This window comes from Cetorhinus maximus, chromosome 26, assembly GCF_964194155.1.
Source record: "Cetorhinus maximus chromosome 26, sCetMax3.hap1.1, whole genome shotgun sequence".
NCBI lineage: Eukaryota > Metazoa > Chordata > Chondrichthyes > Lamniformes > Cetorhinidae > Cetorhinus > Cetorhinus maximus.
Window position 1 is genome coordinate 17,142,361 of NC_135904.1, and position 26,787 is coordinate 17,169,147.

Here is a 26,787-nt window from a genome sequence, read left to right on the forward strand (position 1 = left end):
GAGAGTGTTCCAAGATTTTGATCCCGCGACAGTGAAGGAACAGCAATATAGTTCCAAGTCAGGATGGTGAGTGGCTTGGAGGGGAACTTGCAGGTGGTGGCATTCCCATGCATCTGCTGTCCTTGTCCTTCTAGGTGATAGAGGTCAAAGGTGCTGTCAAAGGACCCTTGGTGAGTTGCTGCAGTGCATCTTGTATATGGTACACACCGTGCGTTGGTGGTGGAGGGAGTGAACATTTAAGTTGGTGGATGTTGTGCCGATCAGGCAGGCTGCTTTGTCCAGGATGGTGTCGAGCTTTTTGATTATTGCTGGAGCCACACTCATCCAGGCAAGTGGCGTGTATTCTATCACACCCCTGACTTGTGCCTTGTAGCTAATGGACAGGATTTGGGGAGTCAGGAGGTGAGTAACTCATGGTGAAATTCCCAGCATCTGACCTGCTCTTGTAGCCACAGTATATATATGGCTAGTCCAGTTCAGTTTCTGGTCAATGGTAATCCCCAGGATGTTGATAGTGAGGGATGTCAGGATGCCAATGCCTTTGAATGTCGAGGGGAGATAGTTAGATTCTCTCTTGTTGGAGATGGTCATTGCCTGGCACTTATGTGGCGCAAATGTTACTTGCCAGCCCAAGCCTGAATGTTGTCCAGGTCTTGCTGCATATTGGCACGGACTACTTCAGTGTCTGATCCATCATGAATGGTGCTGAACATTGTGCAATCATCAGCGAACATCCCCGCTTCTGCCCTTATGATGGAAGGAAGGTCATTGATGAAGCAGCTGAAGAGGGTTGGACCTAGGACACTACTACCCTGAAGAACTGCTGCAGCAATATTCTAGGACAGAGATGATTGATCTCCAATAATCACAACCATCTTCCTTTGTGCTAGGTATGACTCCAGGCAGTGGAGAGTTTCCCCCCTGATTCCCATTGACTTCAATTTTGCCAGGGCTCCTTGATGTTACACTTGATCAAAGGTTGCCTTGACATCAAGAGCGTACACTCACCCCTCACCCCTTGGAGTTCTGCTCTTTTGCCCATATTTTGATGAGTTCAGGAGCTGAGTGGCACTGGCGGAACCCAAACTGAGCATCGGTGAGCTACGCAAGTGCTGCTTGATAGCACTGTTGATGACCCTTTCCATCACTTTGCTGATGATCGAGAGTAGACCGTTGGACGGTAATTGGCTAGATTGAATTTGTCCTGTGTTTTGTGGACAGTACCTACCTGGGCAATCTCCCATATTGCCAGGTAGGTACCTGTATTGTATTGGAACAGCTTGGCTAGGGGCACAACTAGTTAAGCACAAGTCTTCAGTACTGTTGCCTGAATGTTGCCAGGACTCATAGCCTTTGAAGTATCCAATGCCTTTAGTTGTTTCTTGATATCACATGGAGTGAATCAAATTAGCTGAAGATTGTCATCTGTGATGCTGGGGACCTCCAGAAGAGGCTGAGATGGATTATTCACTGCGCACCCCTGGCCAAAGATGGTTGTAAATGCTTCAGCCTTGTCTTTTGGACTGATGTGCTGAGCACCCCCATCATTGAGGATGGGGATATTTATTGAGCCTCCTCCTCCAGTTAGTTGTGTAATTGTCCAGCACCATTCACGACTGGCTGTGACAGGACTGTTGAGCTTTGATCTGATATGTAGGTTGTGGGATCGCTTAGATCTGTCAATTGCATGCTGCTTCTGCTCTTTGGCACACAAGTAGTCCTGTATGTAGCTTCACCAGGTTGACAGCTCATTTTTAGGTATACCTGGTGCTGCTCCTGGCATGTGCTCCTGCATTCTTCATTAAACCAGGGCTGATACCCCAGTTTGATGGTAATGGTAGAGTGGGGGAATATGCCAGGCCATGAGGTTACAGGCTGTGGTCGAATACCATTCTGCAGCTACTGGTGGCCCACAGCGCCTCATGGAAGCCCAATCCTGAGTTGCTAAATCTGTTCTGAAATGATCCTGTTATATAATTAATATATAACTAGAGTTATGCTCTTTCAAAATGTTACCAACCAAAAGGTTTATCACACTTACCAGTGCTTCATTAGTCAGTTGTGCAATATCCTTCCGTAGATCATCGTTTGCCAGGTATTCCTCCTGAACCTGTTGCTGCAACTGGATTCTTTCCTCTTGTAGATGCTTTACTTCATCAATCAGTGCTTTTATTTGCTTTTCATAGTCCTCCTTCTGGATCTGAAAATTATTCTCCAATTTCCTGAAAAGGACAAGAGCTGAAAAATTACTGATCAGCATCAAAACTGCAGTAAAGATAAAGAAAGGAAGACCTGCATTTACATAGCATTTTTCGCAGCCATCAGATACCTCGAAACACAACTGCCAATGAAGAACTTTGGAAGCGCTGTTGGAATGTAGGAAATACAGCAGCCAATTTGTGCACAGCAAGCTCCCACAAACAGCAATGTGATAATGACTGGGTAACCTGTTTTTTGGTCATGTTGATTGAAGGATAGATTTTTGGCCAGGATGTTAATGTTGCAAATGCTGTGACAATTGAATGCATGCTCTCGTTGTGATTAAGAGCAGCTGATACCAATTGGGGAGAGGTTAGGATGCATATATATTTTTTAAAAACTGGTTTCCATCTGCGTGGGGGAACTATGTGGAAGGGAAAAGTAGTCTGCATTTACATTATACTGAGTTTGTGAATAAACCAATATTGAAGTCAGACAGCGCTCCAGCTTCTTCCTTTGCCAGATTGATGTTCACTATATAAACACAGGACACCAGGGATAACTCCCCTGATGCTCTTTGAAACACAGCCATGGGCAGGCAGGCGGGGCCTCGGTTTAACGTCAAAAGATGGCACTTCTAGCAGTGCAGCACTGGAGTGTCCGCCTACATTGGTAGGTTCAAGCCCCAGAGAGGGACTTGAACCCAGAACCTTGTGACTCAGAGGCAAGAGTGCTATCCACTGAGCCACAATTTACCCTGATAGCTGTTGCTAAATCCTTCCCTTGTACATATGCCTATTTTTCATGTGGATAATCTACATTTCAAATAACTTCTTCATGACATCGAACTTAAATATACATAGATTTTGATAAGAGTGGTCCACTTCACGAAGGTATAGTCTGTACCTCTCTTTGTTTTTTTCTGTTCTATTAGTTATTGCCGACTGTTTACAATTCCCAACAACCATGCAGCCAGGTACTCAGAGGCTATAAATGTGAAAACATAAACTGTGCAATTTATATAGTGGTGATGCCAGAAATCAGGGCATTATGACAGTCAAAATAAAATTTAAAGGAGCAATTTTGCTTGTTCTATTGTGCTAAAGTTTAAACATGTTGAACATCTATCATATCGCCAAAGCTAAAATACGATTGGGAGAAGATTGATATTTTTAATAATTAAAAATGAATTGTAAGCACAGGTATAGTGCTGTTGTACACAGAAATAAAATTGTCCTCAGTCGGTTTTTGTGATCCAACAACAAATACAATATTTCCCAAAATGAACATTTTGGGCATCCTATACCTGCTGCCTTTAGCTGTATTGAAAAAAGGTAGATAAAGCAGTAAAGAAAAATGTAATATCTTCAAAGTGCAATTTATTTTTAATAGAATAATATTTGGATTGTTTCCTTGCTACACAGTGCAATGAAGGCACTCCGTGCCCATGCGCAGCAAGACCAGCCATATAAATACTGTGGTTACAAGGGCAGCTAGGAGGCTAGGAATCCTGTGGAAAGTAACTCACCTCCTGACTCCCCAAAGCCCGTCCACCATCTATAAAGGCACAAGTCAGGAGTGTGATGGAATACTCTCCACTTGCCTGGATGAGTGCAGCTCCAACAACGCTCAAGAAGCTTGACACCATCCAGGATAAAGCAGCCCATATCCCATGAATGAATAATTTAAAAAATATGCTTCTGTGGTACATAATAAGCTCTGAACTACAGAAGTTTGTTTACCCTGCTGACATAATTGTTTGGCTTTATGTTCACATTTTCTGAAAAGCCACACAGCCATTTAGAAGATAATACTGCCCTTTAAAGTTATATGGTGCCTAGAAAACTACAACAGCAACAACTTACATTTATATAGCACCTATAATGCAGAAAAAGGCCCCAATGTATTTCAAAGGGGTATCATCAAATGAAATGGACACCGAACCAAAGAAAATATTAGAAAGATGACTAAAAGCTTAGGCAAAGAGGTAGGTACAAGGGGTGAAGAGATTTAGGGAGGTAACTTATGCACGTAACAAATCCACCAACAATATTTTCATGTGTAAAGGAACAAAGGTGGTGATTCCTGCCTGATGATAAAGAGTAGATAATTGCTTACCAACCCGAACTGATTTGACTCAAAAATCTTGTAAGTGCTGTATGGAAAATGAGCTGAACGTAAGATCAGGAACATGGGAAACCCAATTCCAAATTTGATATCCTGCTTCAGATTCCTCATTCAAACTCATGCCTAAGGCCCTGGATCCAGAACTTCATTGACAACAACAACATATATTTATTTAGCACCTTTAATGTAATGAAATGTCTCAAAAGTATGCCACCGAGCCACGTAAGGAGATATTAGGTCAGGCGATGAAAAGCTTTGTCAAAGATGTAGGTTTAAAGGAGTTTCTTAAAACACATAAGGAGGACAGCAATGTCGAGAGGCAGAGAGGTGTAGGGAGGGTATTCCAGAGCTTGGGGCCTACGCAGCTGAAGGCATGGCCACCAATAGTGGAACGATTAAAATCAGGGATGCACAAGAGGCCAGAATTGGAGGAATGCAGATATCTCTGAGGATTGTGGGGTTAGAGGAGATTAGAGAGATAGGGAGGGGTGATGCCATGGGCAGAATTGAAAACAAGGAAAACTTCAGGCAGAGATATCAGTCCAGTAAACAAATGGAAAGTAATGACAGAAGTTACTGTTTCCCAGCTTCAACATTTGTTATAATCCCATGTGAAATCTGCAGCTAGTTTTTATTGATATGGTGAGTGAAGAATCATTTATGTCTAGCCAGGACTACTTTTCTCAATTCTGTATGATTTGTCAGTTTTTTAAAATGTATTCATGGGATGTGGGCATCACTGGCTAGGCCAGTAAATATTTCCCATCCCTATATACCCTTGAAAAGGTGGTGGTGAGCTGCCTTCTTGAACCACTGCAGTCTACGTATTGTATGTAGGTACATCCACAGTGCTGTTAGGGAGGGAGTTCCAGGATTTTGACCCAGCGACAGTGAAGGAACGGCGATATATTTCCAAGTCGGAATGGTGTGTGGCTTGGAGCGGAACCTGCAGGTGGCAGTGTTCCCATGCATCTGCTGCCCTTGTCCTGCCAGGTGATAAAGGTCACAGGTTTGGAAGGTGCTGTCGAAGGAGACTTAACTAGTTGCTGCAGTGCATATGGTACACACTGCTGCCACTGTTCGTCAGTGGTGCAGGCAGTGAATGTTTAAGGTGCTGAATGGGATGCCAATCAAGCGGGCTACACTGTCCTGGATGATGTTGAGTTCCTTGAGTGTTATTGGAGTTGCACTCATCCAGACAAACGGAGAGCACCAGCACACTCCTTGTGCCTTATAGATGGTGGACAGGCTTTCGGGAGTCAGGAGGCGAGTTACTTGCCTCAGAATTCCCAGTATCTGGCCTGCTCTGGTAGTCATGGTATTTATATGGATAGTCCAGTTCAGTTTCCAGTCAATGGTAACTCCCCCAGGATGCTGATAATCAGGGATTCGGAGATGGTAATGCAAAAATGCCAAGGGGAGATAGATGGTTAGACTCTCCGTTGTTGGAGATCGTCATTGTCTGCCACTTCTGCGGCGCAAATGAGAAATATAACAATTAGTTTATTTGCCAGGAGATAGAACACTTGCTGTGGCTTAAATATTCCCAATAATGACCAATCAGGGTCAAGCTGCATGGTTTAAATTTCAAACAATGTTTGGCAGTTAACTGTCAGTCACCATCAATGGTGCATTCTCCATGGCAACGCCACTTGCCAACCAATCAGCACTCTCTTCACATACAGTATAAGTTGTTGTTTTCCCCCTTATATTGGTATTCCTGCGAGTGTCCTGATCAGGGCAAGACAAAAAGCTTAGACCTGTCTCTTTCTTCAGCCATACTCAAATAACGAAAATCTAAAGTGGGATTCAAACTGATTTGCTGCAGGCGGCTGTTACTGAAACACATGCCTGCCCCAGATATCATGAAAACTATAATACTCCTTTAGAAGCTCACAGCTTGAGTTTTCTAATGATGTTCTGTTCAGTAAATGTCAATTCGAGAAAAAGTGGCATTGCTTAAAAATGACTGGCACCTTCCTTCACAAACTGTGCAGCAATTTGTTAAACATAAATACACACGTCTTTCTTAATTCACATAAAATATGGAGAAGTGCACTGTAATTTTAATATTTTGGTAGAGTAATGCTATCGCACTTGCGAGATCTGAGCTAAATATAACTGAGTGCTGTTTGACTACAGAAAGGTACTTAAGCAGAGTGGGATGGTAATATAGCGGTAATGTTACTAGGCTAGTAATCCAGAGGCCCAGACTAATGCTTCAGGTTCATGAGTTCAAATCCTGCCAATGCAACTTGGAGAAATTAAGTTCAATACATTAATAATGATCATGAAACTACCGGATTGTCACTCTTCGGATGGGGAGACTGGCAAGACTGGACTGGTATTGCCCCATGGCGAGGCCAGCATTTATTGTCCATCCCTCATTGCCCGTGAGTAGGCGGTGGTGAGCTGCCTAGAATGAGTGGCTTTCGGAGTTAAGAGTCAACTGTATCGCTGTAGACCTGGAGTCACATGTAGGTCAGACCAGGTAAGGATAGTCGATTAAAAACAAAAAACTGCGGATGCTGGAAATCCAAAACAAAAACAAAAATACCTGGAAAAACTAAGGATAGTTGATTTCCTTGTAAAGGGCATCACTGAACCAGATGGGTTTTTACAACAATCCGGTAGTTTCATGATCATTATTAATGTATTGAATTTAAATTCTCCAAGTTGCATTGGCAGGATTTGAACTCGTGAGCCTGAAGCATTAGTCTGGGCCTCTGGATTACTAGCCCTGTAACATTCCTGCTATATTCCCATCCCACTATGCTTAAGTACCTTTCTGTAGTCAAACAGCACTCAGTTATATTTAGCTCAGATCTCGCAAGTGTGATAACAGTCAGCACTATACTGCCAAAATGTTAAAATTATAGTGCACTTCTCCATATTTTATGTGATTCCACATAAACCAGGCCTGACATTACATAGAGTTGTTCAGATTAGCTTTTCAATGGTGAATCTATTTTAATGCTGGAGAAAACCCAAATTTTATTTACAAAATGGAGGAAATCTCTTAAACATGGCCAGATACAAATATCACACGTTTGTACCTCCTTTGTCGTTCTTCCCTTTCTAAATCACCAAGGTGCTGGCGAGCGATTTCATCCATTTTTTCTGTGAACAGACATAATTGAGCAAACATTCATGTTGTGGTAAATACACAATAAGATCAATTTCTGCAAAAATTGCCACCTCAGTACAGTTCTAATCACTGATTTCATAAGCCAATATCAACAGCTGTGAAGCTAAGCAAAGATGTGAAAGAAATGTTTCAGTTTTCTTTGTTATCCTGGACCTACACGAGAAATGTCATGTCAATTTGGCTCAGTTGGTAGCACTCTCTCCAGAGTGAGACAGTTATCAGTTTAGGTCCCACTCCAGGATTTAAGTTCATGATCTACGCTGAACGCTACAGCCAGAATTTTACGGTCCAGTTGCAGTGGGAGCGGAGCCATAAAATGCACTGTTAGAAGTGCATTTCTTCAGAGGTGATGTTAAAAATAGGTTGGTATGCCTGTACAGATAAAGATTTTTTTTTTTAAAAGGGACAGCAGGGATTGGCTCCTACAATAATTAATTCAAGAGAGGCTTTTTTTTTTAAAGTAGGCACATTTGGCATGGATGGTATGAACAAATTTCAGTCCTTTTGGGTATATTAGGTCTCCCACACATTGACCTCAGGCAAAAGTTATGCACACAACATGGGAGATTTAGCCAGTTTTTGCAGGTTTGACCTCATTAGTTGTATGGTTAGCAGTTTAACAAGTGGATTAACATTACTGGAGGTGTGATCTGGCTAGCTCTTTGTTAGAATCATTTGCAACAGGTTGAAAGGCAAACATTAAAACAGTTGCACAGACTTTCCAGCAATGTTCCCTCTAAACTGCACAGCAATTGTGAAGGTACCCCATAGGCTACCGCGCAAGCACGGACATTCATAAAAGTGGAGAAGGTACCTCACAATGCAACATACAGGCCACGTACAACAAAAGAAAATCTAGAGGGATCAATGCCTGCCGGTATTACAAATAAAAAGGAAGAAAAACTCTTATCGACCACACCTTCAACGCGCTACATTAAGAGAGCCCATTTCCACCTCTGTAACATCACTCACCTCCACCCCTGCCTCAACTCATCTGCTGCTGAAACTCTCATCCTTACCTTTGTTACCTCTAGGCTTGACCATTCCAGTTCAGTCCTGGCCAGCCTCTCACCTTGCACCCTCCATAAGCCTGAATTCATCCAAAGTTCTGCTGCCAGTGTCATAACTCGCACCAAGACCCATTCATTGTGCTCACTGGCTCCCAGTCTGGCTACCCTTCCATCTTGGAATTCTCACCCTTGTTTTCAAATCCCTGCATGGCCTCCCTCCCTATTTCTCTAACGGCCTCAGCCCTACAACCCTCCAAGATATCTGCACATCTCCAACCTTAGCTTCGCCTGCACGCATGGTTTCACTAGTTCCATCATGGTGGCCGTGCCTTCAGCTGCCCAGGTCCTAAGGTCAAGAACTTCTTCCCTAAACTGCTCTGCCTCTTTTTCCTCCTTTGGGACACTCCTTAAAACCTACCTCTTTGACCAAGCCGCTCCTAATATCGCCTGTGTGGCTCGGTGTCAAATCTTTGCTTGGTAACACTTCTGCAAAGTGCTCTGTAAATATTTACTTGTTAAAGATCCTAGTTAATTCAGGCAGTTGTTGTTGCTTCATCCCATTTGTTACGATCCTAGACCAGACCCCCATGTTTTGGTAAGATCTGGTTAGGGACCAACATTGCTTTGTTCAAAGTAGAAAAAGTTTGAGATTTAAGTCACTTGCTCAGTAAAGAAAGCCACAAGATTCCACAGGTTTTGAACAAGCAAAAATAAACTTTACAATACAAGGTCAAATAGATAAAACAGTTTACAGTCTTATCCTCACATTCAAGGTTAATGTGAGGTACTTGTGAATTAACAGGCAAGCTGTGGTCAAGCACACCACACTGCACAATAAATAGCAAATGCAACCAAGACAGATACCATGGATTTCTCAGCAACCCACCCAGACGTCAGTAAACACTGAGTCAATCAGTCTCACTGAAACTCTGTCTCCCTCACGAGGAACTCCAAACTTTTTACTTTCAAAGGTTAAGCCTCTAAATCCCCTCAAAGCTGTTCCAATTCAGACTGCCTCAACTTCTGCACACCTCCCAGGATTTCAATCGCATCTCCCGAGGCTCCATTCCCCTGGATTGCTAAGTCTGTACCCCAGCCTCTAATACTGGTGCAATTTCGGCTCTTTACTAGCCGGCTACCTTCGCTGGGCGGGCACTGCCACTGCCCTTGCATATACCAAGCTCCAACCTCCCCAGCTACACTAAGCTATGAATGGTTCCCAGGGCTTCTCCTGAGCCCTAACCCTTTCCAGCATACAGCCAGTGACCTTCTGCCATCTTGTGGGTTCCCCAGGACTTCTCCTGAGTCCTAACTACACAGAGCCAGCTAACAGCAACACCTTGGCTGCCTGGAGCCTGCTGACAGCAGCATCTTTTCTGTATGGCCTTTTCACCTACTGCAGAACACTCTCTCCCCCAGCAAACACACAGATAAACTGAAACACTGGAGCTTTCTCCACATCTCCACAACGATGTAGCCTTCCAAGGTTCACTCAATTAATTGTAGTTTGAACTCCCAAAAGACACCTCATCTCCAATTCCCCAGCGAAGTGAGCCACCTGCTGTTTTATGACCTAACCTGTTACCCTCTTAAGTCAACATGGTCTCAAACTTTTAAGTGTAACAGTCTTCAAGCTGCTTTTGTTACATTTACCCCATTTTTACAGTTAAATTTAAATCTTTCTGGGACAAAAAATTACCTCCAAACTATGAACTGGTATTTGTAACAAAAAAGTATTAAGTTTTTGTCTTCTGCCTCCTTATTCAGTGAGTGAAGACTTAGTTTAGCAATTCAAATAGATGACTAAGTATAGGAATACAGGTGGTCACCAAGGCAGGAAAATATGATCTTTGTGTGTGTCAGATTTAGATACTCTAAATGATTCTTTCTTGAGCTGATTTTCTTACATTTTTCAGCAAGTTTTAGCATTAGGAGGATCTTCTTTTCGTGCAACCATTAATCAGGTTCAATAGTTAGACAGAGAGAATATTTTGGATCTGGAAGTAACTCTGAGATCTGATTCCCTGACAGAAGAGACTTGCAGGGGTGCAACACTATGGTTATTGTGTTGCTATAACATTGTAAAGGTTTAAAAAATGAGCAAGCCTCAGTGAGAAGAGAGGTTAGAAGAAACTTTTTCCCCTCGACTGAATAGTGGATATGTGCAACAGACACTTAGCAAGAGCAGCTGATGCCAAGATAATTGTCTCCTTTTGATACTTAACTGCTTGCAAATAGAATTGGAACTGATAGTCTAGGGTAACCAAATATTTTTTGAGACACGCTGGGTTTCGAGGACAGCAGATTAGAACTGCTTGGTGAAGATGTGGACATGAACAAATTGCAGAATTCTGCTCTGTTAGCACTGGGGATCTGGGATTATTTAGACAAAGCTAGACCTCAGGAGAAATAGGGTATAGAGCGCACAGTTAGGCATATTGCACAAGATGCCTGAGCTTGATGCGTGAATCATAGAACAATACAACACTGAAGGTGGCCATTCAACCCAACCCTGTGCCGGCACTGGGAAAGAGCCTCCAATTTCCCTGCCCTTTCTTCATGACCCTGCAAAATTTTTCACTTTTGCGTATTTATCCAATTCTTTTTTGAAGGTTATTATTGAATCTGCTTCCAACACCATTTCTGGCCATATATACCAGATCATAAACAGTTTGTGGTGTAAAAGAGAAAGCGTCAACTCGCCTCTGATTCTTTTGCCAGTTTACGCTGTTTAGGCTTTTTTTTAAATTATTCTTAACCTAACAGCTCACTAAATTACAATTGTATAGTGTAATCAATAATAGCACGAAAATATTGTTTCCACAAGTAACGCACCTTTCACTTCCTGGGTCTGTTCCTGATGCTGTTTCTCCAGCTTCTGGTTTTGTGCTTGCAGTGATAAAGTTTGCTTTCTAAACTCCGACAATGTCTGTGTGAATCGCAAATGGAGGAATGAGTTAAAGTAGATTCGTGAGTGTTTTTGTTGAATATATTAGGTCCAATTCTTCCCACTTGCTGCCCCTCCAAAATGGTCACGTTAGCAATGTGGGTTGAATTTGGCGTTCTACAAACAGAAATACCTGCTCAGTTTGCCCCTTGGCTTTCTTTGCTTGCTCCTCAATGGATTTCTTCTGTGTCACTGCTTTCTGAAACTCTTCCTCAAGCTTCTGATATTTGCCGGCGTCAGCCAAGTGAATTGTGGACAGATGTGTCAAACGTTCCAGCAACCCCTTGTTCTCTTTGCTCTGGTTTAGAAAGGTAAACACAGGTCCGATATAGATAGAGATCACTCTTGCTGTCCTGCACATTTTTAGTATGTAAAAAAAAATCCAGTAAATTTGGTCCATTGTGTAAGACGAGGATGAATCAAATCCATATCGTTCTAGGAATATTGAGTAGAATTTTGTGGAGGTGATGGGGGGGTCTCAGCCGCTGACTGGGGAGCAAGCAAGTGCCCCCCTTCACCTCTTTCCAGGAAGGCCCACCACAATTAGGCCCTTGACTGGCCTGCCCAGGATCAAGGGCCCCAGGGGCAGAGGTTCTGTCCAGCAAGGGGCCAGCAGCTCTATTGAATGACAGTGCCACCGGGAGGCAGTGGCTGCTGCTGGTACAACACCCACCTGAGGCCTAGGGTCATCGCTGGATCGCAGGCCACAGTAATGGCGCGAGGGAGGTCGCAGTGGGAATCAGAAGGTGGGGCAGGGGGTGGCTCTCAGTGGGATCTCCCCTTCCCGGTGCTGGGTCCCTCCAGTCAGGCACCAGTGCCTCGGAATGAGGGACCCCACCTTGGGAACCCTGAAGTCAACATGCCAGGGTTTGCTTGTCGTGCTCCCCGCACGATGACTCCATCGCTTGCCTCTGGGTTAATGCCGGCAGCAGCAGGGGGATGAGGCCAAGAGCTTCAATTGGTGCCAGGGGGCGGAAAGGTCGTCCATGGGGCCTTCCTGGCTCAGGCCTAATCGGAATGGAGGCAGGAAGACGGTGGGTCCCACCCACCACCCTCCCGCCACATTAAATTTTCCCCGCCAAACTTGCCACAGGGAGGGGGATGGCACAAGATTCCGCACATCGTATTCAAATCATTTCCAAGGTCGTGCAATTCGGTGAATATCTCTGACCATAACACTTTGTTTGCACATTTGATGGCTTTGCTAACCGTCTTAGCTATTTTTAGTGATTTGTGAATCTGTACCCCAGAACACTTGACACCGTGACCTCACTTAGACTCTTATTTTCCAAGGAGTAGAGATCTCCTTATTCCACCTACCAATATGCACCACCTTAAACTTAGCCACGTTGAAATTCATTTACCATTTACACACCCCATGCCATAGGAATCTTGCGGTGAGTAACCTACCTCCTGACTCCCCAAAGCCTGTCCACCACCTACAAGGCACAAGTCAGGAGTGTGATGGAATACTCCCCGCTTGCCTGGATGAGTGAAGCTCTAACAACACTTAAGAAGCTTGACACCATCCAGGACAAAGCAGCCCGCTTGATTGGCACCCCATCCACAAACATTCGCTCCCTCCACCACCGATGCACAGTGGCAGCAGTGTGTACCATCTACAAGATGCACTGTAGGAATTCACCAAGGCTCCTTAGACAGCACCTTCCAAACCCATGACCGCTACCAAGGACAAGGGCAGCAGACACATGGGAACACCACCATCATCCTGACTCAGAAATATATCACCGTTCCTTCACTGTCACTGGGTCAAAATACTGGAACTCCCTCCCTAACAGCACTGTAGGTGTACCTGCACCACATGGACTGTCTCAGTTCAAGAGGGCAGCTCACCACCACCTTCTCAAGGGCATTTAGGGATGGGCAATAAATGCTGGTATAACCAGCGATGCCCACATCCTATGAATGAATAAAAAAAACCCATTCTGCAAGTTTGTTACTGTCTTCTTAATCTGCCAGTCTTCCTCAGTATTAACTATCCCTCTCAATTAGTGTTTTATTTCAATATATTATGTTTCTCACTTCATTACAGAACAAGAACAAAGTATTACATGTGCAATAAAATTACAGAATGCCCAAGATTAATTTTAAGTGGGTTTCTTAGAACTTGCTATTTCTACAGGAATCACAAGTCAATTTTCACCAGTTTTAACAGAAATCTATTTACGTTGGCCGCTGAAGGTCTCTTCATTTTGCTAAGTTTTTCTAAACATTACCAAATTAGAAAGCCAAGTGCTGGATTGTCTTTGAATTTCCTTCTTCATTTGGTTAGAAGCATTCTTGGAAGGGCTGTGGGGAATTTCCCAGAGCGATGGCAGGCTTTAATATGTAAGCCTTTTTGAATTAACATTTGGAATTTTAAGCTTATTGTAAATGTACTGCAGAAGTGTGTGTTTATTTTCCAATATTTAACTGATGGTCTTAGAACCCACCTGTTCATCCAGTTTCTTGTGGAGCTGTTTGACACGAAAGGATAGCTGAATGTTTAAAACAAACCGCCGTATACTTTGATATCTGCGTCTTACCAACCAGGCACGGACATGCTTTTGAATTACTAACGCTTTTTGATCTTTCAGCACCTGTGGGAAATATTGAACAAACTAAAGATAGGTGTCTTCCAAGGTTTATGATTTTGACTTCCGATAACTATAGAAAATACTTATTCAGTTGGTTCTTTTAAACTAAATAATTAAATCTAAACAGCATTTATAATTTGTTGATGTTTATGAATATTTTTTTAAACCTAAGTCACTACAATTACCAACCACAGTAGCTACATGTGAAAAAGTAGTTCATTGTCTCTGGAGCACTTTGGGTTATCCTGAGACGCTGTATAAATGCAATTTTCTTTGTTTCTATGAGTATGTATTTTTGATACAATTCAGATCAGAAGATAGATACAGATGAAGAAACTTATTGAACCCATTTTAGCTCATCCACCAACCAGAAGTCCATTTGAAGTGCTAATATAAAAGCAAAATACTGCAGATGATGGAAATCTGAAATAAAAACTCAAATGCTAGAAAACCTCAACAGGTCTGGCAGCACCTGTGAAGTGAGAAGAATCATTCAGACTCGAAACTTTAACTCTGTTTCTCTCTGCACAGATGCTGCCAGACCTGTTGAGGTTTTCCAGCATTTGAGTTTTTATTTCATTTGAAGTACTCACTGTTTTTATGAAGAACTTCCTATCAATCCAAAATTTACCTGTCCTACTATCACAGATTAGTTGAACTAGTGTTCTAGATTTACCTTTTCCTAAATTATTTACCATCTCATATTATCGTAAGATTACAGTGCAGTCACTTATTTTCAAGGCTAAAAATGTTCAACAATGTGTTTCAATGGTCTTCTGATGCCAAAGATTGTTCTTTTCTCTAGAACTTGAATAGTATCGCTGTATCTCTATGATTATACACAGTGTTGGAGGTATGCCTTGAGCAGAGCACTATTAAGTTTAAGCATGATTTTCTATGACTCTAAAGTTCTGGCCATATGGCTCAGTGTTCTATTTGCTTAGTTGATCGCTGCTCCACAGTGATCGGACATCTTGTCTACTAAGACTCTTTCAACCTCAACCTCACCTATTCCAAGACCATTCATTGAGCACGAATTGTTGTCTAATTTGTCCTCAGAGTATAGTACTCTACACTGGCTTATATTGGCTTTCATTTGCCTTTACTCAGCCCAATTTCAGATTAAGTTTAGCATCCTTAGTTGGACATGGAGCCTGCGCTCTGGCCAATAATTGGCCATTTTGGGGAAAATCAGAGCTGGGTGACTGTTTCCCACACAGTGCAGGTTCTAACCCCCATTTGACCATGACAGTGGGGTCCAGAGGCCCCTAGGCTAAGTCCTGCCTTTCCTTTCTGAATCCAAGCTGTTTAATAGGGTATCACAAGTTTGTTCCTGATAATTGATTTCAATATTTTACATATTGATGACGCAGAACCTAATAATCTATAGTAGCCTGCGTCTGTCCTGGCTTGTCACCTTTATTGGAAATAGACACCACTTTATTTTGTTTCCAATCGAGCAGGAATTTACTGGAGTTCAATGATTCTCCCAGACTGTTAAGGACTTCCATCACATTTATGTTGAAGGCATTAATTCTCCTTGGGTTATCACTATTTAGGGAGGATTTGGCTTGTCCAGTGAATACTAGTGGAAGTATTCATTTAGTATACTGATCATCTATTGGTCATCCTCAGTTTTTGCCCCGTTAATATCTTGTAAAGTTCTCTTCTCTACTAACATCTCACCTGTAGTTACATACTGAAAGAATTCACTACTTTTGTGCTTTGCATCTTCGGTTATACTTTTTCTAGTTCTCATTAGCACCTGATCACTCTTTATTCCTCCTTTTTACTTTGTTAGTTCTGTACTTCTGTGATTACAGCTGGAGTGTGTATCCCCTTTGTGACAGTGATAATGGCTGGTTATTCTCTTCTGGAGTTGACATATTCATTAGTTTGCACCTTTTTGCTGATTTAAAACTTACTTTTTTATATCGCCTTCTTGCTAGCCAGCCACGGGTGTAAGATTGAATTGTAATGGTGGCCGCCAGGATGAGTTGGTAAAGACGAAACGCTAAAAACCGCCGCCAGTGTTTCTGGATGATAACTGCAGCCCAGGCTTGTTTTAGAGTAGTGGCATTCAATACGTGTCTTAAAATAAAATCACAAAGATATTAATTATGCATTAAACATTTGTAATTATTCTGGATAGTCTGTGAGATGAGTAATGCATTTTATCCATAAGATAAAGTCTAATGCATGGTGATAAACTATCTACTCCTGCAGTTTTTCCACAAGGAACAAGACATAAGTCATGGCAATGTTGTCTTTTTACAATATCCATGAGGGGGAGGATTTGATGCAGCATGGCTATCTTTATTTCCACAATGAGGTGATTTCCCCCAATTAATGAGCAACTTAGTGTAACTTAAAAAATTGGTCAACTTAACCAATGGAAATAAAGACCAAACAAGTTGCAAAGAAGGATTTTTTTTTGCCTCCATTTTAGTATAAGGGTATCTGCATAGCAAGGGTTAATGTGGGACTGAGAAAACACTATTTTCTCGAGTGTTTGATGGCAGATTGTCCCAGAAGAGCACCATAGACGGCATCCTATCAAATCAAATCAAACCAAACCCCACAGTTTGACAAACAATAGTATTGTACAATGCGACTGGACATGCAGATATAGTCAGGCTTTTGTTTTTACTGTGTCAAGTCGGTGCAGTGGTAGGAATCTCACTTCTGAGTGAGAAAGTTGGGAGTTGAAGCCCCACTCCAAAACCTGAACACATATCAAGGTTGACATTTCAGTGCAGTCACGAGGAAGCTGTTGCCTTGTCAGAATGACTGTATTTCAGGAGACATGGGACTGAGTTCCCAATACAAAATAAAGAAAGGACTCATTCAGTGTATTGATCAACATTTATCCCTCAACTAACACCACTAAATACACATCACCTAGTCATTCAGCTCACTGTCAGACCGTGCTGCCTTCTAATTGGTGACAGCGTTTGTCTACAGAACAACAGTGACTATATTCCAAACAGAATTCATGGCCCGTAAAGTGCTTTGGATCATCCTGAGGGTGTGAAAAGTGTTATATTAATGAAATCCCTTACTCATAAACACATATTTGCATCACATTTATTAAGCCTTTCCCTTGTCGAGGATTGTTTAATCATTTCAAAGCGCTGTTGTAAATTTGTAAATTGTTGGAAGAAGAGTCTTTACCGTATGGCGCGCTGCCCACGAACGTATTGTTGAATGATAATAGCGGCTTGTTTCATCTTGAGGAATTTTTTCCGTTGAATCCAGCAACGTAGGTTCTTCTGGATAGTGACGGAGGCTGCACGGAGTTTATCCGCTCGCAGCTTTTCCAGATATGCCACTTGCCCCGCACGAAAGAAGATCTTCGTTTTACCAAACTGATATTGGTTTGGATCCTGCAGGAGGCAAAATAGTTAATATTTACTCACTTGTTGGCAAAGCGAAACAGCCACACGAGGGGCCACCATGCCCACATCATGCCGCTTCTTGTTGATTGACCGGTGTAGAGGTGAAATAAAAACAGAAAGCGCTGGAAAAGCACAGCAGGTCTGGCAGCAGCTGTGGAGAGAGAAACAGAGTTAACGTTTCGAGTCCGTATGACCCTTCTTTAACTCTGTTTCTCTCTCCACAGATGCTGCCAGACCTGCTGAGTTTTTCCAGCATTTTCTGTTTCCATTTCAGAGTTCCAGCATCCGCAGTATTTTGCTATTACTATAGCGATGAAATAAATTGAGTTAACTGTAGCTAGCAACAGTTATAGTTAACTACTGAGTAACATATACCCTTCATTTAATACATTTCTGATCACATAGCTTATTCCAAACCATAGCTACAAGTACATTATCTCCTTAGTATCACTCTTAAAGGTATAATATGTTAGTATTTATGAAACTTAACTAAAATCAGGTTAACTATTGTGAATTGGCCTGAATTTTTCAGGCGGTGGGTAGGCTCTGTGGGAGTGGTCGCAGAGCCAATCGCTGCCTGCAATCAGCTCCGCGCCGCCATTTTACACGGGCAGGCCACTTAAGGCCCACCCAGCGCAATACGTGAGCCATCGCGCTCAGCGCTACCTGTGCGGGCATGCACACGAAAGAGCACTTCAATCTCACTGAGGCACGGAGTTGCCTCAGGAAGATTGAATCGATGTTCAAAAAAATTAAATAAATGGTTGAACAATTTATTTAAACATGTCCCCTCATGTGACTGTGTCACATAAGATGGGACATGTTTTTATATTTGGGAATTTAGAAAAAAAATTATTTTATAAAAGCTTTAGGAAACCTCATCCCGCTCGTGGATGAGGTTTCCTAAAGAATGTGAAGGCCGCTTGGCCTTTTCGCCTGCCTGTTCAACCTTAAAGCTGCATGGGCAGCATTACTAATGACATCAATTACTTTCATAATGGCCTTAATAGACCCTGGCGCGCGTCCGATGAACGAAATATCGCGGGACTGCGCGATGACGTCGGGACACACACGTCATTTTACTTGTCGGCGTGTCGGGCCCGCCCCCGCACGCCTCCTGCCCATAGTTGACATTACACACTGGCGTTTCACTGTAATTTTGTTGTACGTATGTAATGTAGGAGGTAACCACGACAGTGTTATTGATCGATTTCAATGTACCAAGTGTCAGAAATGTGACAAAGTGAGAAAAGATATTTACGTATTGACAAATGCAGAGGGCGACACTTGGTTGGAAAACAGTGATTTAGCTGTGGTGCTTAACATACTGACCTGAATTAAATGTTTCAAGACTTCTTTGCAAATCTGTTTTTTATCATTTATCGCAAGGTCTTGTTCAGACATCAGAATGCGGTAACGACCGAAAAACTCAAAGTAAGTCCATCTGAAAATATTAAACAAAAAAAATTGGATCTGGATGCTAGGCAATGCTTTTTTAAACCTTCTGCAGTATTGAAAGAACTGAAGGATTAAGTTTACCTGGAGGGATAACTCTGTGCACTGATCCTAATAGTTTCCAGAACACCACAGGCCCTAAGCTGTTGAACAACTCTCTTGGAGTCATACCTAAAAACAGAAGCTGTTAATGTAGCACACTGACATTTAAGTTACTGCAGTGACCTTTTCTTTCTAGATTTTATAAGGACAAGTAAATACTTTCGTATGGAAAGTTACATTGATAAAGTAAGGCAACTTACTCAAACGGGAGCTTAGAATCATTCGGCTTAATGCAGCGTACATAGTGAGGTGTGGTGGCATTAAGGGTCTCCATGAGCAAATGCAGAGAATTTCGGAACTGTAATTGGCATCATTTAAATAGGGTTAGAATTGCCATTTTGCTTTGCAACAACGTTAAAAACATCTCAACCTAGAAAATGACTCGCTGCATGATTATACCTTACTGCCAACAGTTGTTCGATGTTGTTTGTTAAAGGATTTAAACCCCGGCCTCGCAGGCCTGACTTTAATGTTGGCATTCAGGGTCCCTGTAGACGATTCATTTTCTTGAAAAAAATCAGCCAGGAGATGCAACTGTGTAGTCAAAATTAAAAAAAAAACACAGAAAGGCTAGATTTAATGCATTGTGGTTAAATTTTCCATATCACAATTCCATATTTTTGAGCTTTAATTTAGTTACGTATTCTGTTCTAGGCCTTTTTGCCCATTTTTAGAAGATCTATTCCCATGTTTTTGGCAAGCCACATTTTAATGTAGTTCCCACCGACACTGATTTGTGATAACAATTTCTTTCTCTCCTTTACTGGCTGCAGTTCCATAGGCACCATCCGCCCTCCAGGACCTCACTCGAGTGGGCATTACTTGGGCATGAACCTCTACAATTAAATGCCAGAAAGCGTACAGGCTCATGTCTGATCCTTGCTTACCCTGTGCCTTGCACACACGCACAGCAGTTAGAAACTGGGCAATTTTACAATGCCAAACTGGGAGGCATTGTGCCAAAGGGCGGAATCATCCCAGATTTGCTCCAAGTGTGGTAGCGGGCACGAAAAAGAACATTTTACCTGCCGGCTGCAATGGCGGCTTTTCATGCCCTTTCATCTGAATCCTGCCTCATTAATCATGCATTCCCGGAAAACGTGTTGTTTCGATAGCAGGCGGGCTGTCATTCAACCGCCACCTCGCCACTACCTCAAGCCGGGCGCCATGTTTAAAGTGCAGCCGCGCGCACTCCCCTCAGCGTTTCCAGCTCAGGACTGCTGCACAGAAGACCCGGCCCCAAAAGGCAAGAAGACCGCAGCCCCCATTGTTTGTTAGACCCTAGGATGCGTTTTTGTGTATTTAGATACTGAGCAGTACTTCTAAGCACAAGATGCTCATTTCGCGGAGGGAATGATCAAAAATAACAAAGGAAAGCCTGAATCTTGTAACAAATGGAAAATGTTGTCAAAGTACAGACAACTGGAAGATCTTTGATACACATTACAGCGTTGCTACAGGATGAATGATCTTATCCGCTCCGCCAGGGTAAGTTACTCTTCTCATTATTCTCTACTCACGCTCACAAACCCTTCACACAGCCACAGGGATCTCACACCTCAAGGGACAACACCACTAACTCTCACACACACACCCTCACATCTCCATCAGGCTCATATCCTCTGGAGCTCGTGTCCTCATCCTGTCCATGGCTCCGCTCACCGCACAAACATTCCAGGCAGTGCCATGTGTCCTGCTCACACTCTCTCCATCTGTTGTCATACAGGAGAAGCTGGCTTAAACAGGAGGGAAGAGGTTCCAGGCCGGAGGTGGAGTGGCTGACATTAGGCCCCTCACTCACTTTGAGGAGTGTGCCATCGCTCTACCTGGTGAGGACGTGGACCCTGCCTGCGGTGACGGTGAGGTCAGCGGCAAACGCCCACGTAATGATCCTGAACCACATCATCCCTCTCTCAATGCAAATGTGAGTGCTCTCTTTCCTGCTTTTGACTCTGCTGCCAAGCACTAATTATCACTACTTTGGTTCACAGGGAGCTCTGCCAAGCAACCGACACCCTCAGTCAGCCAGTCCCTCAGCTCCATCCACTTCCTCACCTCCAGCCAAGAGGACACCTCCTCCTCCATTGAAGAGCTGGAAATAAGCAGCCTGGAAAACCGGTCACAGCGCTTACCCACACCATGTACTAGCGCAGAGACACACATCTCAGTGGGACCTAGACCGAGAGCAACCTTGGGTTCACAATCTGGTGGTCACCACATGGATACATGTCCGCAGCAGGAGGAGGCAGGTTCAGCCACTCGGAGGACTGCTGGGAAAAAGGCATCTGTGAGGACCGAGTCCAATGACAAGCCTCTGGATTCGGCCTTCCAACTCATCGTGGAGAGTCAGCAGAAGGTGGGGTACATCACGCAGAGCTGTTGGAAGTCCTCAATAGAGTTGAGGAGTGTGTCCGCCTGCTCTCTGATGGAGTGGTGTCCACATGTGCGCATACGGAGATCTGCATGGGGAGGATGGTGGACGCCATGGAGATCCTGGTCCAGCAGAAAGCAGAGATGCACGCAGACCTGCACTCCATCGTGGTAACCATGGGCGAGTTCCTGCAGTGGCAACGTGAGAGGGAAATGGGGCACCTCGATGTCCCTCCAGGTGCTCCTTCCCCTCAAGGAGTCTGGCCTGGGCCCTCGGGCACCCAAAGGGTGGAGGAGCGGCAGCCGGACACCCCTGGGTCATCCACTCAGGAATCTCAGAGGCTGTCCTCTCCCTCTGAGCCCCCTTTGCCTGTTACCCCCCCAACCTCGTTCTCTGTCACTGCAGAGGGAGCCGTTGGCCCACAGGAGGACAGCCAAAGCAAGCCGGGGCCCTGAAAGCCTTGGCCATCTCGAGGACACATGCCAAAGTCATCAGAGCCAACAAGACCAACCATTGCACAGGCTGTCTCTGCCCCTGCTGTGAATGTCAGGGTAATACCCAGAAGTCTAAGGCATAGAAACGTCAAGAAATTCTGATCACAGTTGGTTGCATGTGTGAACACATTTTACTACTTTACAATCTGATAATATATTCACTTCCACTGAATAACATGTAATGTGTGTTTCAGTTTCATTTACAGGCTTCGTGAACCAGCCCACTGATCACACCCCAAGCAGTGCGTGTTCTCACCCACCATGAGTCTCATTTCACTTTCGATTTAATAAGCATGGTAATGGTACAGTTTTCCTTTCCCCTCCCCCAATCAACCAATTCCTGTCCCCCATCACTGTCAAACCCCCTGGCATCACCTTCCACCTCCCCACCGTCACCTGCCAACCACAACCCTTTTCCTTCGGAGATGTCCAGGTGAATGTGCACGTTCCCTGCCTTCCTGAAAATCCCACCCCGCCCCCCCCTCCACATTCACCTCCCCAACCTCCTCCTTCCCACCCCCAGGGCCCGTGTCTGCCTCCAAGGCCCCACACCAACCACCCTCGCCGTCCTTTCTACCGATACCATTGCATCCTCCCCCTCCCACCCTACTGCCTCACTCTGCACCCTGCCCTCAGTCATTCTCATCATTCCCTCCTACAACATCCACCCTCAGTTTGCTCCTCAGGAGGGAATTATCAACTCCACAGACCCCCCCTTGCACATTCAACTGGACCCCCCTGGACTCCTTCCCCCCTTGGAACTCCGCCCCCGGACTCCTTCCCCGCCCCAGCCCCTGGAGTCCTCCTCCCCCCCAGAATCCTTCCCACCCCATAGCCCTCCCTCCTCCGGACTCCTTTTCCCCACTTAGTCCTTCCTGACTCCTTCCTCCACCCTTACTTCTTCCTCTAACCTTAATCTTACCCCTATCCGGACTCCTTCCTCCAGCCTTACTTCTTCCTACACCCTTATTCCTACCCCTTGCTCCTTCCTCCCCGCCAGACTCCCTCCTTCCTCCCCACCGAATGCCTTCCTCCCCCTTGGACTCCTTCCTCCCCATCGGACTCTTCCCCCTCCGAACTCCTTCCCTTCACTTCCCTCCCCCCCTTACACCTACCTCCCCAGTTGTCATATTCTCCCTTGTTACCCCCTCCTCTCCAGTACTCCCTCCCCCCTCCTGACCTCACACCCGTCACCTTCATTCCCCCACCAACCTTACCCCCTGAAACCTTCATTCCCCTCCGATCTCACCCCCCTCACATCTTCATTCCCCCCTCCAAACATCATCCCCGAACACCTTTATTCCACCCCTCCCAACCTCAACCTCCCCCGGCACACCTTCCTCTCCCAGCCAAACCTAGACCTCCCTCTCCCACCCACCAGCACATCTCCCTCTCCCAAACACAGCTGGATCTTCCTCTCCACCTCCTCGACCATCACCCATTGTGAGGAGGAGGTCAACAGTGGCTTTCCACCTTCCGTGAGCTGCTTCACAGTGAAGCCATGTCCATGAGAATCTACCCAGCATGTGATCCGCGTGTTCCTCCAGAACCCCACTGCTGTCGGGCTCCAGCACCTTCTGCTCCTCGGATGTCTGCAATGTGAGTAAGGCCCCGGTGGGTAAGTCCCGACTTCTGCACATCAAACTTGTCAAGACACGCTCTGCACCGGCGTGTTTTCCCGCCGACGTGCTTGGATGATCCAGCCCTGGGAGGAGGGGAATGATTCCGGCGAGCCGGGCTGATAACGATAGGCAGATGTATTGTAATGACGTTCCCGATGTCGGACAGTTGAAAACGCGGCCCACCATTGGTGGGCAGAGCGGACGATTGCAAACTGGCTTCACGATGTCATGAAAAGGCTTTCTCACCTCATGCCGCCAAACTCGCCCGACGCCAGTGGGCACGGAAAATTCCGCCCTAAGTTTATCGTGCCTTTGCCACCACATCTGGGACATTTATCCATGGGCCAGGAACGAAAGCTGGGAGATACCTGCTCTGTATGTCCAGAAATGCTCATTTTATCTGCGACCCACTGGGTGGGGTGGGGGACGGGAGGGGAGGGGGTGCATAGATAGTTTGGTTTGTATCATCCATCAACACTCAACTGTGCATGTTAACCATGTCCATTTTTGCCACTGTGATTAGAATTGGTGCTTACTGATTCATGAGCCCATTTCATCCAGGAGTTCTATGTCATTCACATGGCTGCTGTAACAACTGGCAAGAAACACAACTTGCACAACCATAGCAGATGATATCTTTCCCTCAAGCATGACATTTTTAACTCCTGTAACGTGGAACATCTTTGCAGGATAAATGTGTGGGAGTCCACAGAATGACATTTACAAGGTTCGTAGAGATACGTTTTCTTCTGTTCAGTAACCCTTGTGTAAGAGGGCCTTTCTGCTTTATATTCTCGCAGACATTTTCCCTCCCGTTTTAAATGAGGTCAGGGGGCCAAGGCGATGGAAAACCAGCCATGCGAGGTGGGAAGTGACAGATCACCAGCGGTGGTGGGGGGTGGGGAGGAGGAATGTTGGGCGTTAGGTCATTCTCTGGGACTCACCGATTGGCACCGGGTTCAGGAGGGCCTCACAGTCGACGACTTGGAAATATATCGCCGTTCCTTCACTGTCGCTGGGTCAAAATGGTGGAACTCCCTTCCTAACAGCACTGTGGGTGTACCTGCACCACAGCGGTTCAAGAAGGCAGCTCATCACCACCTTGTCAAGGGCAACTAGGGATGGGCAATAAATGCTGGCCCAGCCAGCGAAGCCCACATCCCGTGAATGAATAAAAAAAAGTCAAAGGGGGGAGGGGTGCCACAGGAAAAGAAAGTGGGGGGTGGGGGAAATGTCCAGAGCAAAGCTTTCTCTGTTGGTCCCAGAGGAGCCTTCCTGCATTCTGTAAAGAAAGTTTTTTAAAAATGGGAACCCACTTACCTTTTGGGGCTCTTCTGGCCCCATCTCCTCTTCTCACTGAGTTGGTCTGGCAGGAAAGCCCCAATGGCTCTCCACGTATGTCTCCAGTTAAAATTGCAGGTGGACACTGACATGGTGCCTGATCTGCATATGTAAAGTAGGAACTCTCCCCCGTTCAGAAGAAAACTGGAATACGCGGGAAGATAGCAAGATGGCTGAGGGAAAGTCTGATGGAGCATTTTAAGTGCCTGTCCCCGCTACATGGGTGGTGTTTAACTTGTCCCCAAGTAAACATGGGGAAAATGCATTTTGGGCTGAGGGGGTGGGGGGTGCAACTATCTTGAGGTTGATGTCAGAAAACGTGGAAGTACAGGTTTTCCGACTGTCTGACACCTTTGCATTTTTTTTCTGTAGGTTGCCTGCCCTCAGCCGACTAGGCTGCCTGTCAGGTAGGAAACCCTGTAGCACTGGGCTGCAGCTGAACCATGCTAGGGCAAGGAGACCTGGTGTAGGGGGTGAGAGGGTGAGAGGGATTGTTGGCATGGGGTGGGGGAAGGTGGTGTGGCTGTTGGGGTTCACTGGGTAGCTTGTTGTTTGCTGGCCCTGGAGGGAAACACTTCTGCTCCTCCCGGCCCACAAGCTGTGCTGTAAAAGCACCTGCCTCATGGATTCAGCCCTTCTTACCTCCGTTTCCCTGTCGGGTTTCCAGAGGCTTGGAAAACCCGGCCGACTATGGTTAAAAATGGAACCACTGTTAAAGGTGAGGGCACACATCCTCATTAAAATATTTAAATAACTAATCCACCTCCTGAGAGCGGATTGGTTGTTTGTCTCTCATCCTCCCCTCCGTTAAAATTGGAAGTGGGTGGGCTCAAGGCAGTACCTGTTTCAGAGTTTTACCTTTTTAAGCTCGGTTTTGGGCTTCAAAATTTCTTCAGGTTTTTATCTGTCATATACTGTAGCTAAAAATATTTCAGTTTACGTTAGTGAGTGCACATTTAGAAAGAAGTAACTAAAGCACGCCAATAACCTCCTGTTCTATTCCAGCTGATCCATCTTAAGTAACAAGAACATTAGCACAGGGCTTTTACATGCTCTTTCCTTTGCAAAGTGCACTGTCAGTGAATGTACATTTTACCAGTTGCTGATGGCACTTGTGCTAAAGGCATCAATTTGCAGATGGGTTGTATTTTCAGGCTATGTAAACAGGTCACCCAGAGGTTTTTGCCATTGTTGTGCCACCTGTACACGTCCTCCCCTGAAACTGGCGAAAGTACATGGGCAGCATTTTCCCCCCCATCGGGGGAGGGGGGAGGTGGTTGTGTGGCAGCGGGTGCGAGCAGGCGGGTTCCCGATCGGCGCCGCCATTTTACGTGGATGGGCATACTGAGGCCCGGCCAGCGTGACGTCTGCCCGGAAGCGCTGTGCGCTCCCTGTGCGGGCGGGGGGGAGGGATTCCCTGAGGCGGGAATCTGCTCTTTCGCGCACGCGCATGAAAAGGTGCCCAGATCTCCCTGAGGCAAAGCGCTGCCTCGGGGAGATCGGCTCAAGATTCAAAAGTTCATCAAAGGCAGAAAAAAATATTCCTGACATATCCCCTCACGTGACACTGTCACATGAGCTGGGACATGTCGATTCCTTTTATTTAAAGATTTTATACACATTTTTAAAACCCTCTTGAAACCTCATCCTGCTCATGAGGATGGAGGAGAGAGTTCATGATCTAAAGTTGTTGAACTGGGTGACCGCTTTGCAGAACACCTTCGGTCTGTCCGCAAGCATTACCCAGACCTCCCTGTCGCTTGCCATTTTAACACTCCACCCTGCTCTCATGCCCACATGTCCATCCTTGGCTTGCTGCATTGTTCCAGTGAAGCTCAACGCAAACTGGAGGAACAGCACCTCATCTTCCGACTAGGCACTTTACAGCCTTCCGGACTTAACATTGAGTTCAACAACTTTAGATCATGAACTCTCTCCTCCATCCCCACCCCCTTTCCGATCCCCCCTTTTCCCAA

At 45.1% G+C, this 26,787-nt stretch overlaps 1 protein-coding gene across 2 annotated transcripts in view; it reads right to left on the reverse strand.

Moving 5' to 3' along the window:
- The window catches only part of myo5c (myosin VC), a 101,516-nt gene that overhangs the window by 30,254 nt on the left and 44,475 nt on the right, over nucleotides 1–26,787 (reverse strand). For both annotated transcript variants that reach the window (XM_078530251.1, XM_078530250.1), the window contains exons 15-25: nucleotides 19,383–19,517; nucleotides 19,184–19,281; nucleotides 18,966–19,052; nucleotides 18,759–18,870; nucleotides 17,203–17,414; nucleotides 15,954–16,119; nucleotides 13,885–14,031; nucleotides 11,565–11,729; nucleotides 11,320–11,413; nucleotides 7,383–7,446; nucleotides 2,042–2,222 (exon numbers count right to left, since the gene is read on the reverse strand). In XM_078530251.1, coding sequence (XP_078386377.1) covers nucleotides 2,042–2,222; nucleotides 7,383–7,446; nucleotides 11,320–11,413; nucleotides 11,565–11,729; nucleotides 13,885–14,031; nucleotides 15,954–16,119; nucleotides 17,203–17,414; nucleotides 18,759–18,870; nucleotides 18,966–19,052; nucleotides 19,184–19,281; nucleotides 19,383–19,517 — 1,461 coding nt within the window. The remainder of the gene's footprint in view (nucleotides 1–2,041; nucleotides 2,223–7,382; nucleotides 7,447–11,319; nucleotides 11,414–11,564; nucleotides 11,730–13,884; nucleotides 14,032–15,953; nucleotides 16,120–17,202; nucleotides 17,415–18,758; nucleotides 18,871–18,965; nucleotides 19,053–19,183; nucleotides 19,282–19,382; nucleotides 19,518–26,787) is intronic.